The following is a 14,374-nucleotide window of genomic DNA, read 5'->3' as shown; positions in this document are numbered from 1 at the left end:
GAATACATTCAGTTAGAGTTAATTAACAATACATTGGAAAATTAAAACCGCTGTGGATTTATAAATCCCTTGCTTATTTGAACTTTCTTATACACCTTCTTTCCTGATTCTTTTTCTTGATTGTTTATACGTCCGGTTCAAATCTTTAGTATGCCTTGAAAAGTTAAACACTTCTGACAAAGTTGTCAAGAAGAGAACATATTGAAATTATTAAGGTTCCTCAAACACACCCATGAAGCAAGCAAGCACTGTGGACTGGCAACTATCCTTGGTACGTATGTTATCTCAACTATAGGGTGAGGCAGAAAATGAATATGATATAAGGTTTTCACACCTAATCTATATGGCTTCTTTAATAACACATTTGAATAGCATTCAAACAGCGAAGATCAGCTATCAACTATGATAGGTTATGTTCTGACATTTAAAAGCATCCGTGATGAAAAAAAATCAAGTAAATCACTTCCTACAGAGGCAGCATGGTTCATTTGTGATTAGAATCAGAAAAGAAACATCATACCAGCTGTATTAATTTCTAGAAAGATGACCTAGGAGCAGCTAGATTAAAATTAGAATTCCAACATAACAAATATTAAACTAACCCAGATTTCCAATCAACACACTGCCCTACAAGTTCAGGCAAAAGAGTATGCTTTACTTTCTTTTTGACCTAACTAAAATACAATTTTCCCCTTTTAAACTATACACACCTTCACTTTTTTCCAGCAGAGAACTAATGACAGCTTCATTTTCAATAGGATTCAATGAACAGGTAGAGTACACCATTCTACCTCTTTCCGCCAGCTGTTCGGCTCCACGAGTTGCAATCCTCAGTTGTAGTCTGCATAGAAAATATTGTTCAAAACTTAATTATCCAAGGCATGAAATCTGAAATTAGGAATTAATTATATTGTTTGTGTCCTTGGAACTACAGATGTCTTATTAATGTTCTGGGCAGGTAAGAACTGAACCAAGTTGTTCACTCTGAAATCAATGCATGGAAAGATTCTAGAGCAGATAAAAAAAAAACATCAGGCTGTAAGTACATTGAACACACTGTCTTAACTACATGAAAAAAAAAAGACTTATCAGGAAACTAACCTTGCTAAAATGATCTCATTTTTAACATGTAGGTAGCTTTTGTAGTAAATATAAATATAATTGTATGTGTTGATTTCAATAAAGCATTTCACAAAATAAAATTATGAAATTGTAATCAAGTAAATAACTGCTGTTGGATAGCATGAACTTTTAAATACACAGCATTGTCAATAATTGTATTTGAAGAATGCTCATAAAACAGTTGCTTAACGAACTAGAAAGAGCAGGTGCCACAAGGCTTAGTTCTAGACCTGTTCTTTCCAGTGCGGAATGTTAATGACCTTAATAGAATATCTCCCAAATCTGTAAGTGGCATGCAATTGGGTAGGAGAGCTAATACCATAGAAGATAGAAATAATCTTACTAGATTACAGCATAGTTAACAAACGACTGAGTGGTTAGAGCCCACAACTTTGTCCTCCTGACCTTTTGGAGTTTCAGGAATCTATCTGGCTTGATTTTTCTATCTTTTGATGTTGGATGGGACGATTGAAAGGGTGGGAATAGAAAAGGGAAGTTTCTTGGACAGAAGCCACATTCATTCCACTCATGACTCCAAATCACGCCACTAAAATTAACTAAATTTGTTAAACTGCTGCTGAAATTAAACCATTGTTCTGCAACGTAATATAAGGGTCACATACAGCCATTCAGAATGTCCATCCTACACTTAGACAAAGGGGCTAGAATATCAAAATTAAAAATATGAAATATAATGGATACATAAAATTATTCACTTAGGAAACAGAAATCAAATGCACAGGTAAACAGTGGAGAATACCTGTAAAGCATGTAAAAAATCTTGGAACAACATATTACAAACAGAATCTAAGTGTAATATGGTTAGACAGAATAAGACAAAAGTAGTTTTAGATGTATCAACAGAAGCAAAGGTATAAATAATCAGAAGTAAAATGTTCCACTTTGTGTTGGTCAGTAATCTGTCCAGTTCCTGGCACCATGCTAAGAAGAGTTCAGCCAAAGTGGAAGAAATAAGAGCATGAAAGCCAAGAAACAGATCTCTAAAGAAAGACTGAAGACTGGCATTTTTAGTCTTGAGAGAAAAAAAAATAAGGAATGATAGCACTCTTTAAATACCCAAAAGTATGTATGTCATGCAGAAAATGATCAAGAGTATGGGACATTGTACACTGGATTTAAATTTTAAAAAACCAAAACTTCTAGCAATAAGGGAAGTTTGGGGGCACAACTAATTAACTAGAGAATAGCAATAGCACTTCGACTTACATACTGCTTCACGGTGCTTTACAGCCCACTCTAAGAGGTTTACAAAGTCAGCATATTGCCCCCAATAATCTGGTCCTCATTTTACCCACCTCGGAAGGATGGAAGGCTGAGTCAACCTTGAGCTAGTGAGACTCGAACTGCCAAACTGCAGCCAGCAGTCAACAGAAGTAGCTTGCAGTAGTGCATTCTAACCACTGCGCCACCACAGCTCAATAGAAGTGGCAGCCTTCCCTTAGCTGGATACATCAAAGCAAAGGCTGGAGAGTAATCTGCCAAAAATGCAAATAGGCTCTAATTTGGATTGCTGCACTGAACAGCAGATTGGATTCAATAGCTTAAATGGGCATTTCCCACATTAGAAATATTAGAATAAACTGTCTGGCTTTTGGGGTGGAATGGGAAATCAGAAAAATAAAAAGAAATTGAAATCTATCCAAAATACCGGTATACACTTTGGAATATACGTATATGTTTTTTAAAGGGGGTCTGGCAATTCATACAACTGAGGCATAATTTTATGTCAACTTACTTATGGAGACCAGGACATTAAAAATTTCTATACATGGGGAGAACTGGGAACAATGCAGTCCGTAGGCTGGAGTTTTCCATACAGAATAGAGTAATATCAAAAACCCAAGTTTTTATTCTTGTATATAGAAAAAAAGTCAAGACATTAATCAAATTCTTAATTTCATTCCACAAGTTGAAAGAAATATATAATATTTTCCTACCCATGTAGTTGCAAACTATTATGTGTACTCCACTTTTTCCATATATCAATGTTTTTTCTCAGGGTTCCATCTCCACTAAAAGAAACATTTACACATTAATTCCAAGACAGCATGAAAGTTATGCATTCTGAGCAAGTTGCAATATAACATTTTTATACAAATAGGTTGAAATTACAGTAGTACATTTTTAAGTAGTTGCATTTTTCAAAGTTAATATTTAATTATATTAGTGTAAAACACAAGTGATATTGTGTACAATAGTATTTATACAGCAATTAGGGGTTATTAAAACTCTGATGATATATAACTTACTTTTAAAGAGATAAAATTCATGACAATATTAACTGTAATTTCTAACATTTAGAATACCATTCTCCATGATGTAAAAGTTAAGCACCTAATGCTTATCAAGATTTCTATCTTTCCCCTTTTTCATTCCTTAAGCAGTTTGTAGTGTATATAAGTGTTTAGGCTTCGTTAGAAACATATGTGCATTTTAACTGACACAATATAAATGAAATAGAATTAGCCCTAGTGTTGATTAACTAACTTGTTTATAACTTGGATTTCAATGGCCAGCGCTCTATGCAATTCTGGGTGGCTTACAGGAGTTAAAAACAGTGATATAAGAAAGCTTTCTTGAAGGCAAGCGGGTTCAGAGGAAAAATATTACTGAGAAGCAAATCTTCTAATCCAACAAGATGACATTGTTAACAGAGGAGATGCAAACCATGTCACAATCTTACTGTAGGAGACAGGCAGTCCTACAAACATTTGTAGATGATAACTAGCATCTTGATTAAAGCATCTAGCATCTTAATTGTATAGAGTAAAAAACTTAAAAGACTCAAGTTATAATTATTTGTGCAGCTGCAGTTTGGACTATCTATAACTTCCAAAAACCCTTCAAAGGTAGGCCTACATAGAATATACAGCTGTGATACTCATCCGTTTGGTGTAGTCACTATTTTCTTTTTATTCATAGTATATTCTTTCCCAGTCACTTTAGCACAATGAAAGTCTTGCTAAACAACTTGTTTAATGATGGCAACTGAGGCTGCCAGAATTGCCATTGCTAAGTAAGGAGATCATGACACATCACACTTTATGACTGCATCAGTTTCCCCGAAAATAAGATCAGGCCTTATATTATTTTTTGCATCCAAAAGACGCATTAGAGCTTATTTTTAGGTGAGGTCTTATTTTTTCATGTACAACAAACATGTTGAACACAAGGCTCACAAGTCGGATTGGCCCATATCTGGCCCACGGAGCCACCCCGGAGATGAAGAGGTATCAGCCTCTGCTGCCCTGGCCCCAGCTCAGCCTGGCACACACACACACACACCCGCATGTGCACAGGAGGCAGCACATGTGTGGGAGCCAATAGTGTCCAGAAGCAGCCCAAGGCCTTTGGCCAGTGCACTCTGGGGCTGCACAATCTGCACAGCACAGGTGAATCCAAACACTGCGACCTCAGGGCTGGCCCTCCAAGCAGCAGGCAGAGGCAAAGGCATAGGCATAGGCAAAGGCAAAGGCATAGGGCTAAGCACACAATCCAGCCTGTCAGACGCACTGCATGGCCCACTCCGTCCTGTTTGTCTTTGTTTGTCCACGGCTGCAACAGGGCAGGCAGTTTCATAGTGCGTCCGGTGGGCCAGATCACATGCCTCCCCGAGCTTCTGCTTCTTGGTGCTGCCGCAAGGGAATACAAGGCAGATGGCAGGGTGGGGGATAGCACCATGTCAGTCTCTGTATGCTCAGCCCTCGCTGTTCAACCTCATCCTCTAGCTCCGCTGCACACACAAGGCAAGCCTCCCGGCAGCCGCCTCACCCATAACAGCCCCCGCGAACTTGTGTGTTGCAACAGACATACTAAATGTGTCCAGCTGGCTGATGATCTTAACTGGGGCTTATTTTGGGGGTAGGGCTTATATTACGAGTATCCTGAAAAATCATGCAAGGGCTTGTTTTCTAGTTGGGTCTTATTTTTGGGGAAGCACAATAGCAAAATAAATTTCAGTTCCAATTACCTCATTAAGCTATGACTACCTGTAGTAGCTGAACTGCTGGTTCCAATAAGGGTTGTTAAATGAGGATTGCCTGTATAATCTGTAGAACATTTTGTACCAATTTTCCTTTAAGTTATAACTTGATGTAAATTTCATATATTTATTCCATAATTCTTCCTATTGTTGTGTTGCAACAGTTTATTTCTAGTGTTTACATCCATATTTGTTCATATTTGCTGTCTTAACAACTAGCATTAGTAAAGTATGCCACAAACAGCATATTGGCTTAAAATTTAACATAGTTTAATTTACCTGCAAGGAACATCACATAATATTCTGTCATAGAAGAGGATCTCTTTTTTCCCATTTGTATTGATCTGTATATTAGGGATACTTGAGGCATCATGATTTATAACCATAATACAAGGACTGTTCAACCGCTTTGCCTGATGAACTAGCAGATAACAACGCTTGTTATCTACATCATTTGCGATTACAAATCCCTCTAGGAAAAAAAATAGAAAATCTTCTGGTTAAAAGAGAATCATCACTTGGGACGTGGGAGAATTACTTTTTTCAATTACTATTAGTCCAAATAAGATCAAAATATTAACTACATGGAATCAAGAAAACATAATTATTTTATACAGTTATCTTTAATTTATAACATTTTGTATTATCTTTTCAGAGGATCCAGGACACAAAATAATTAGCACAGAACAAAATTTGGCAACTTCAGTTATGAAACAAATTTAAAGCACAACTGATGCTCATCCAATATTCAAAACTAGATGTGAAACACCAGGCTAAAAAGTATAGTTTCTAATGTTTTCCTGAAAGCCAGCCAAGTTAAGGCCAAACACACCTAAATGTACAACATATCTCACAGAATGAAGACTTCTGGCCATATCCAAACATTTAGGACCATTTTATTCCATAGGATATATAACTGCTAGCAGTGATACAGCTGCCATTTTTCCCTGTTGTTCTGTAAACTGCCTTCAATCCAAAGAAATAGACAGTATAAAAACGTCGTATAACTGGTAAAACATGAGAGCATTAATATAGTAATATGGATAGAAAAAATGGATGGGACCAGGAAATCATAAAAGGAATTTACACCCACAATTTACAGAAAAAATTGTATGTACAGAAAATGGTGACAAATTGGAAAATACCAAAAATTTATCAACAAAAATTCTAAATCTTGTCCTTTCATGCGGACAAACCATCCATAAAAAAGACATTCTCTCAAATGACAAATTAGATCTAGCACAAACAAGTAATGAAAACAATGAACACATGTACACACTCTTATCTTATTAAAATGTATATGACAGGATCAGTGGTGGGTTGCTCCTAGTTCTGTTTGGTTCTTGAGAACCGGTAGTAAAAACGGCAGGAGGCTCCGCCCACCCGCCCTGACATCATATTTGGTGAACTGCACATGCGCATAAGCGCATGCGCTCCCATTGCAAACCAGTAGTAAAGATAAGTAGAATCCACCCCTGAACAGGATGCCCAATGATCAGTATGAATAACAGGTGAATTCCATGAATAAACAGCAATTGGATGGTGGTCTCATAAGTAAGTCTTTTATTACAGAAAAAGACAGCCACAACATTTATCATCTAACATTATGTGGTTTTTAAATCTCCCTTTATGTCACCCTAACACAAACCTGTCTTTAGTAGTGTGAGTAAATATTATTAAAATGTTGTTTACTTACATTAGTGGCTAGTAAACCACCTACTCACATGGTGATTACTGGGGAAACAAAAGCTCCAGTGCAAGATCAATATTGAAATACGAAGGGATTTTAAGAGGAAGTCAATAGCCAATTCAGTAATCCTAACTACATTTCATCAAAACACCATAATTAAAATTTATTTATTATAGCTACTTTTATGCTGCTTCAATCTGGATTACTGAATTAAATTTTTCCTTCACTTACCTGGAAAAGGAACACTCATGTCTGCATGAAGCATCTCAATAAGTTGGGCAGTCTTGGACCCAGGTGCAGCACACATATCTAGAATCTATCAAGATTAAGATATTTAACAGAAAGAGAGATTGATATTATTTAGCAAAATTAAAGCATGTATGTTTATATGTAACAGTATTTGTAGAGAGATTTGGGAAGGAAACTTACAGAATTAAGGGTCTTGCATCCAGCAAGTCAGTATTACATTCGTCAAGACATTATCATTTTTCAGTTACAGTACAGGCATTCTAATTCTGATTTAGTCATTATAGCTGAAAATAATTATCTCCAAGAAAAAAACCACAGAAATTCAAGTATGTTTTAAAAGGCACCTACTGTACCTACATGTTTGTGGAATCCACAATTATATATTTTCAAGTTTAAAATTAATAAAATACTGTGAGACCACCCAATAATTTGACCAAATAGAATTATAAGTGTCTGAAACCTCCTAGTTTAGAAACTATATGGAACACTGGTTTTTTTTCCTTCTATGATCTCATCCTAACCCTAACCCAGAAAAAGCCAGGAATAAGAAAGAATGTGAGAAGAATGGGGGAAAGTCTGGGGCACATTTTTTCTGTCTTTTGGAACATAAAGCAAAATAGGAAGGTAGCAATAGGTGTACTGGAAAACTCCAGCCCTCTAAGGCATTATATTTTTTAAAAAATTGAATGTGAAATAGTGCTTTACATTAAAGGTTGGAGAAAAGACAGATGGAAGGTGTTTCAACACATGGATAATACAAACATAAAAATGAAACATATCAATGAATTGTTAAATCAGGGAAAAGATAAGTGTAAAATTTTATTTTTAGATATTTAAAGCACAGAGAAGGCTACATTGCATTCTATTCTTTTACATTGAATTTTGAGTAACCAAATTAAAAAAGATATTCAATACTAATGTGTAGTATTAAGTATCAATGTGTTATGTTCCTTTATGCTTTTTCCACAAAATAATTTCAGAGATCATAATACAAGAATACCTTATGATGAGGCTGAATATTAAGAAGCAATGGAGGGATCATACTGACAGCTTCCTGACGACTAATATTTCCCTAAAACAAAATAAATACAGTGTACAATTCCACTTTCATCTTATATTTATATACACGGAAGAAAACATAAACCGCATCTACCCAAAAGACATCTTTATTTACTTAATTATCTTAAATTTAGATAATCCCCTGAATGAGGAACTTCCGAAGTTATAGACTAGACTTGTCAATTTTAAAAAACCTCTAAGAGGTTAAAAGTTCCATATACTTCTAAGAAAACTATACAGATGTTTCCAAAAAATGACTAAGAGATGAGTTCGACTTGTTGAGATGATAAAATAAAAATGATCAGAAATGAAATTTTATGCAATATTTTAGATACAATATGATCTTTTTTCATTGTAATATTCACACATAACAACCCCCATAAACAATAAATTTATAAGGTCTTCAATCCACTGAGTAACTGGTGCCATTAATTTGTATTTTCAATGCTGAAGGGCTAGTCTTTGAATAATAGGGTGTCGAAAATTCATTTCCAATGTCTCAGTTTGCATGCAATACATATGTTTGTTCATTTCTTATTTATTTATATTGCACCTTTTATTATTTTTACAAATAACTCAAGGTGGTAAACATTTCAAACACACCTTCCTCCTATTTTTCTCACAACATCCTGTGAGGTGAATTGGGCTAAGACAGAGTGACTAGCCCAAGGTCACACAGCTGGCTTTCATGGTTAAGCTGGGACTTGAACTCATGCTCTCCCACTTTCTAGTCTAATGCCTTAACCACTAGACCAAACTGGCTCTATGTAGTATATAGAAATAGTAGTTCAAAAGACTATGCGTGTTCCCAATATTAAACCGTATCTCAAAGTCAGATTGTTATAATTACTTCTCAAAATAAAACTTTGACATCTCAAAAATGAAATTTAATAAAGCATTATTTACAACAAGGCTATCTCCTATTATGAACGAGCTATATTACTATATAGTCTGGTAGTCAAAAATGTAAGATATTGAAGTACTAATATGAACAAATTTTTTTTTTTTCAAATTTGAAAAAAAATTCAACGGTTAGGATTTAAAAATAATATGCAGGCTTTTTTACTGTTTCTAAAGAAATGATACTTCAGTAGTGTTCCTATTCCAAACTTATTAGAAATATGAAAGGTAGCTTGCCCACAAACTCTGAATAAAACGTTTCTTGAATGCAAGAAGTCATATGAAGCCCATAATGAAAAGTAAAAACAGCAAGTCAGGTAATACTTACACATTCAGTTTCACTAACAAGAAAATGATGAAATTTTTCTAACTGTGGAGATTTCCGCAAGATTTTTCGGTTTAGGTTTGTATGCCATGCCAACTCCTCAGGATACCTAATAAAATAAAACATCTTGAATAAAGTATCTACAGAATCTCTGAACTGGCATAAGAGATTGCAACTGTATTTTAAATTGAATGCATAAAACTCTTCAATGTACTTAATTGTTTAATTTTCCCTACAGATGGGAAAATGAAAAAAAAATTAAGGCAAGCAAATGCCTGCAGCAAAGTAGAAGGTAAGTGCATAGATTGTTGCAAAGAATTTTTTTTTTTAATGATAATTTTACCCACTTAATTTTATGCTTGAGAGATTAGTCTTAGGAGAAGCATAAAAGTAGGTTGAATAAAGTCAGAACAAGTTATCTAAAAGTGTGTATGGTACATCACACATATTCTGCCCCCCCCCCCCAGCCAAGTCCTGCTGTGCAGCCTAAGCATGGTAGAAGGATGAATGCAAGTGTGTATGCCTAGAATATGCATTTTCAGCAGGGTCACTCAAGGAGTTACGGTCATATTAGTTGCCTAGGTAAAACACTTTAATGACTGCCAAAGACAACCACTCACACAATAAATAATAAATTATTTAAAAATGTAAGCTACCCAACTCACAATAGCAATAAAAAAAATTACAACAGTGTATTTTTATCAAGAAAAATACATATTTATAACATAATAAAACTCTTTTACGACCCTGTAATGTCTTAATTTGGGGTAGAGTTGGAGCAACTAGATGGAGCTGAGCATTTACTGGTCGGATGTCCTTCCTGATACCGTGCAGAGTTCACAGATTTTTTTTCTTTGTACCCAGAAAGAGAAGTATCTGCCGCTAAGATTGAGCTCTCAACCTTCCGAGTGGGAGGTGAGCATCTTCACCACTAGACCACCATGCTGTTCTATGCATATAACGTAATATACAATGATTAACAATATTCTACCAGATGATGGACCCCTCAATTGGATGGCACGTAACATAATACTGAGGAAAATGTGAGGATTTTTCAGAGTATTTTCTGGGAAAGCTAGCAGTAAAGGTTGCAGATGATGACCACACAATCATGGAGTGCTTGGCAACTGGTCATAAGTGCAAATGGTTTGTCAAGCACCAGGTTGTGATCACATGACTGTGGGGGCATTGCAACAGTGATAACTTTAGTGACCAGTCATAAGTCGCTTCATTCAGCTCCATCAAACTTTGAACAGTTACTGAACAAATGGTGGTAAGAACCAAAATTGCCAAAGAAGGTAGAACTTAATTATAGCATTAAAGACATGTCCAAGTGCTAACTGGAGTATGAACAAATTCCAAGTTAAACTAAATAAGAAAAAGAAAGCCAATCAGTTTCCATGATCTGATCTTGAATGTACACTATTATCAAGGAGAACATGAAGTATCACTTTAAAGCCCTGAACCTCATTGATAGAAAACCACAGGAATTTTGCAATGAATTGAAGAAGATACTAAGTACGATTGTGAAAAGAAAATGCCAAAGATGAAGAAACAGAAAAACACAAGCTAGATATCAGAACAAACTGTGAACATTGTCAAGAAGACAAGAGATGCCAAAATCAAGAAAGATAAAAATTTCAAGGAGGAACTTAGCAAAGCTTTTCAGAGAGTTTTTAGAAGAGACAAGAAAAGCAGTATTATATTTGCAAACACAATGATGGAAACAGCACAGAAAATCAATGAAAGTTTTCCAAAAGATTTCTAAATTCAGGAGGCGATTCCAACTTCAAATTAGTATGTTAAAGATCACAATGGACAAATAACTGAATCAAAAGAGATCAAATAAAGATAAATGGACTATACTGAACTACAGTACATCTAAGAGTCCAATTCCTTAGAAGATATTCCTTAATTACTAGAGCTTCTAGTACAAGAACAGATAGAATACCCACAAAAAATATGGCAACAGAAGCAAAATCAGCAAAGATTCTAATCAAGAATGCCAGCAAATCTGAAGAACAACATAGTGGCCATCATTTGAATACCAACAAAGGAGACTTAATAAAATGTGCAAGCTATTGCACAAGATCCTTAATTTTATATGCTACCAAAATAAGGTTTAGGATAATCCAATACAGATTAGAGCCCTACATGGAAAAAGAGATGTCAGATGTTCAAGCTGGCTTTAGAAAAGGCCAAGGAACATGAGATAGTATTGATGATGCTTGCTGTGTAATTGAAAAATCAAATACCAAAAAGAAGCCACTATGTGTTTTTAAGGTGATGAGAGCAAAGATGGTCTGCAAGGTTACAAAGTATCAAGATATAGTAAACAATATCAACTAGCTCTAGTTAGATTTCCTGTCTTTCTTAATTATCTTTAATGCATTTTGTTTACTCCTTAATTATTTTCCGAGCTTGATATGATCTTTTCTAACGTGATGTGAATAAGTACAAGGAGTACTTGTACTCCTTGTGATGTGATGTGACGTGATGTGAATAAGTACAAGGAACACAACATGTATATTAAAGCCGGATTTTTTTCTACCATAGAATGGGAATTGCCATTGTACTTGTCATTAGTTAATGATCGGTTTTTCATGTAATTTGGTTTTGATTGTAATAATAACTGACTAAATTTGGGACACTTCATCTTGTGGATAATTGTAGATATGTTCTTTCTTTTCTTTCTTAGTATTCCTAAAGAACTTAAATCTATCCACAAATTCAAAAAAACAATAAAGTAGAAATAAGGACATTTTGGAAATCTTTCATTACTCATTATTTAAGCAGAAAGGATAAACCAACATTTTGCCCATGAACAATTGTCCAGAAATGTCATTATTTTTAACATATTGCTACTTCCAAATACCTTACATAAAATCTATACAAAATTAATACTCAAGCCATATTACTAATAATTATGCTAGTCAATAATTAGATATACAAACTTACCAGCTTAATGGCTGCGGCATTTCAATTTTCTGACCATCTACCACCAGATTCTCCATTTCCTTGAAATACTTCTCTTTTAAACAACGGAGAATTTCGTTGGCATGGCTGCACAATGAAAAGAAACCCAATCAGAGCAAGGTGAATCACAGTCTAACCAAATTACTTTTTAACTTTACCAAATTCTTAATCTTATCTAGTTTCAGCTGCAATATTATGAAAAGCACATCATTTCAGTGGCTGCCCAAAATTCAATTTGAATTCCAAATTACCACAACATTTAATAATCATCAAATTTCTTATTTTTGTTACAATTCTGCGCTATTGATCTCTGCATTTGAGATCCTTTCCCTGCATATACAGTAGGCTCTTCCAGCTGCCTCCTGTTTTTTGTGTTGATCACAATCTCGTAAAATTGTCAAGTGCAGTTTGTTCCAGCTAACTTCCCTTAAATAATAAGTTCCCTTTTATATTTTTCAAAACAAGTGTACTCACCCCCAAAAAACAAACAGATCTTACTTTGTAAAGTCATGTTTTTTATTTATTTTACAATTTTGAAACACACAACTGTAATTTTTAAAAATACTTATACATATAGTTTGATTGAAAGTTCCTTCTACCTTTGAATTCTACATACTGCATAAAGAGATATAAACTAACAAAGTACACTTTTAGGTGAAAAGCCAAGTACAGTCTGGAAAAAAAAATCAAACCCCAATTCCCTTTAAGCCTCCTCAAATATTTAAAACATACACACGCACACGCACACACAAACATACATGGCATTTTCCCAAATCTGCAAGAGAACTAACCTCATTCCAGTTGAACTGAAATTATGTATATATTTCATTTTTATCTCCAGCCATCTCACGGGAACCCCCTCCCTCCCTCCCTCCCAAAACATAGGAAAGCAATTTGCCATTGGTTTCTTCAGAGGCGTTTCAAGTCTATTCTGGAAATTCTTACAGCCCTTATATGGCCCAATGGTGCCCCTGCTAGATGTCAACCAGGTCTCACCCATCAACGGGGCTGAACTTAGTGCCTGTCTCCTCACTGGTAAGAGACAGCTGCTCACCTCTTATAGCCTGTGATCCGCAGGGTGGCTGGCAGAGGCTCCCGCAGAGTGGCCAGGAAGCTCTCCCATTCCTCCTGAGGCACGATGCCAAGCTGCCCATAGTAGTGTTCAAACGACGCATTCTCCTTCACGATGTCCGGATACCCACCATCGGACCAGCCCTAGGGGGGGGAAAGCAAGCGAAGAAGGAAGCCTCAAACCGAGTCCCATTCTCACGACCGGGATTCCTCATCGGCGCAGAGCGGTGGCACACGCAGGTGTCGGCCTCGCAGAAGCGGAGAAAACAAGGATGCTCACTTAGCCTTTCTTGGCCAAGACCAGAAGGTCTTCAAACTGGGCCGCTTTAAGACTTGTGGACTTCAACTCCAGCATAGCTGGCTGGAGAATTCTGGGAGTTGAAGTCCACAAGTCTTAAAGCGGCCCAGTTTGAAGACCTCTGCAGACCATCAGAATCAGACTCTGAGGAAAAACCGTGCACTTTTACCCGCCGGGAAGGGCCAAAAAGGCCGCAACTCACCCGGGAGCCTCCCTCGAGGCTCTGTTGCTGTCTTCGGCGTTGCCTTCGGCCCATCACAAGCCCCGGACGCTGCCGCCACAAGGCTTGGGGCCGAAATAGGCCCAAGCCCGAAGTCAGAATTCTCACCGCACGCCCAATGTGCTGAAACCGTTGCTTCAGCAAACTCCCCATTCAGTGATGGGTCGCTCGCGTGACGTGCGTGCGTGCAGATCCCGCGCAGGCGCTTAGCCGTTTCCTGTTCCTCAAACTCACTGATAGACGTATACACAGTCTCCAACGACCTCCAGATTCCGAGTTTCCTTTCAGAAATTAATCTTGCGCTCCTAAATCAAACCAATCCAATCCGATTTCGCGTGTATCGGTAAATGGAATAGAATAGAATTTTTTATTGGCCAAGTGTGATTGGAAACACAAGGAATTTGTCTTTGGTGCATACGCTCCCAGTGCACATAGAATAAAAGATACATTCATCAAGAATC

The 14,374-nt window shown here is 36.4% G+C and overlaps 1 protein-coding gene across 1 annotated transcript in view; it reads right to left on the bottom strand.

Annotated features, from left to right (window-relative positions):
* NSUN2 (NOP2/Sun RNA methyltransferase 2) overlaps positions 1–14,132 on the bottom strand; it is a 34,875-nt gene extending 20,743 nt beyond the window's left edge. Inside the window, exons 1-9 of the mRNA XM_034411800.3 lie at positions 13,896–14,132; positions 13,379–13,539; positions 12,307–12,411; positions 9,352–9,457; positions 8,065–8,136; positions 7,047–7,131; positions 5,405–5,597; positions 3,081–3,155; positions 711–841 (exon numbers count right to left, since the gene is read on the bottom strand). Coding sequence (XP_034267691.2) covers positions 711–841; positions 3,081–3,155; positions 5,405–5,597; positions 7,047–7,131; positions 8,065–8,136; positions 9,352–9,457; positions 12,307–12,411; positions 13,379–13,539; positions 13,896–14,066 — 1,099 coding nt within the window. The 5' untranslated portion in view covers positions 14,067–14,132. The remainder of the gene's footprint in view (positions 1–710; positions 842–3,080; positions 3,156–5,404; positions 5,598–7,046; positions 7,132–8,064; positions 8,137–9,351; positions 9,458–12,306; positions 12,412–13,378; positions 13,540–13,895) is intronic.
* Between the last annotated feature and the right edge of the window lie 242 nt (positions 14,133–14,374).

The sequence above is a fragment of the Pantherophis guttatus genome, chromosome 3 (assembly GCF_059756535.1).
Source record: "Pantherophis guttatus breed Tessera chromosome 3, ASM5975653v1, whole genome shotgun sequence".
In the NCBI taxonomy this organism is placed as follows: Eukaryota; Metazoa; Chordata; class Lepidosauria; order Squamata; family Colubridae; genus Pantherophis; species Pantherophis guttatus.
This window is presented reverse-complemented; position numbering and strand designations above follow the sequence as displayed.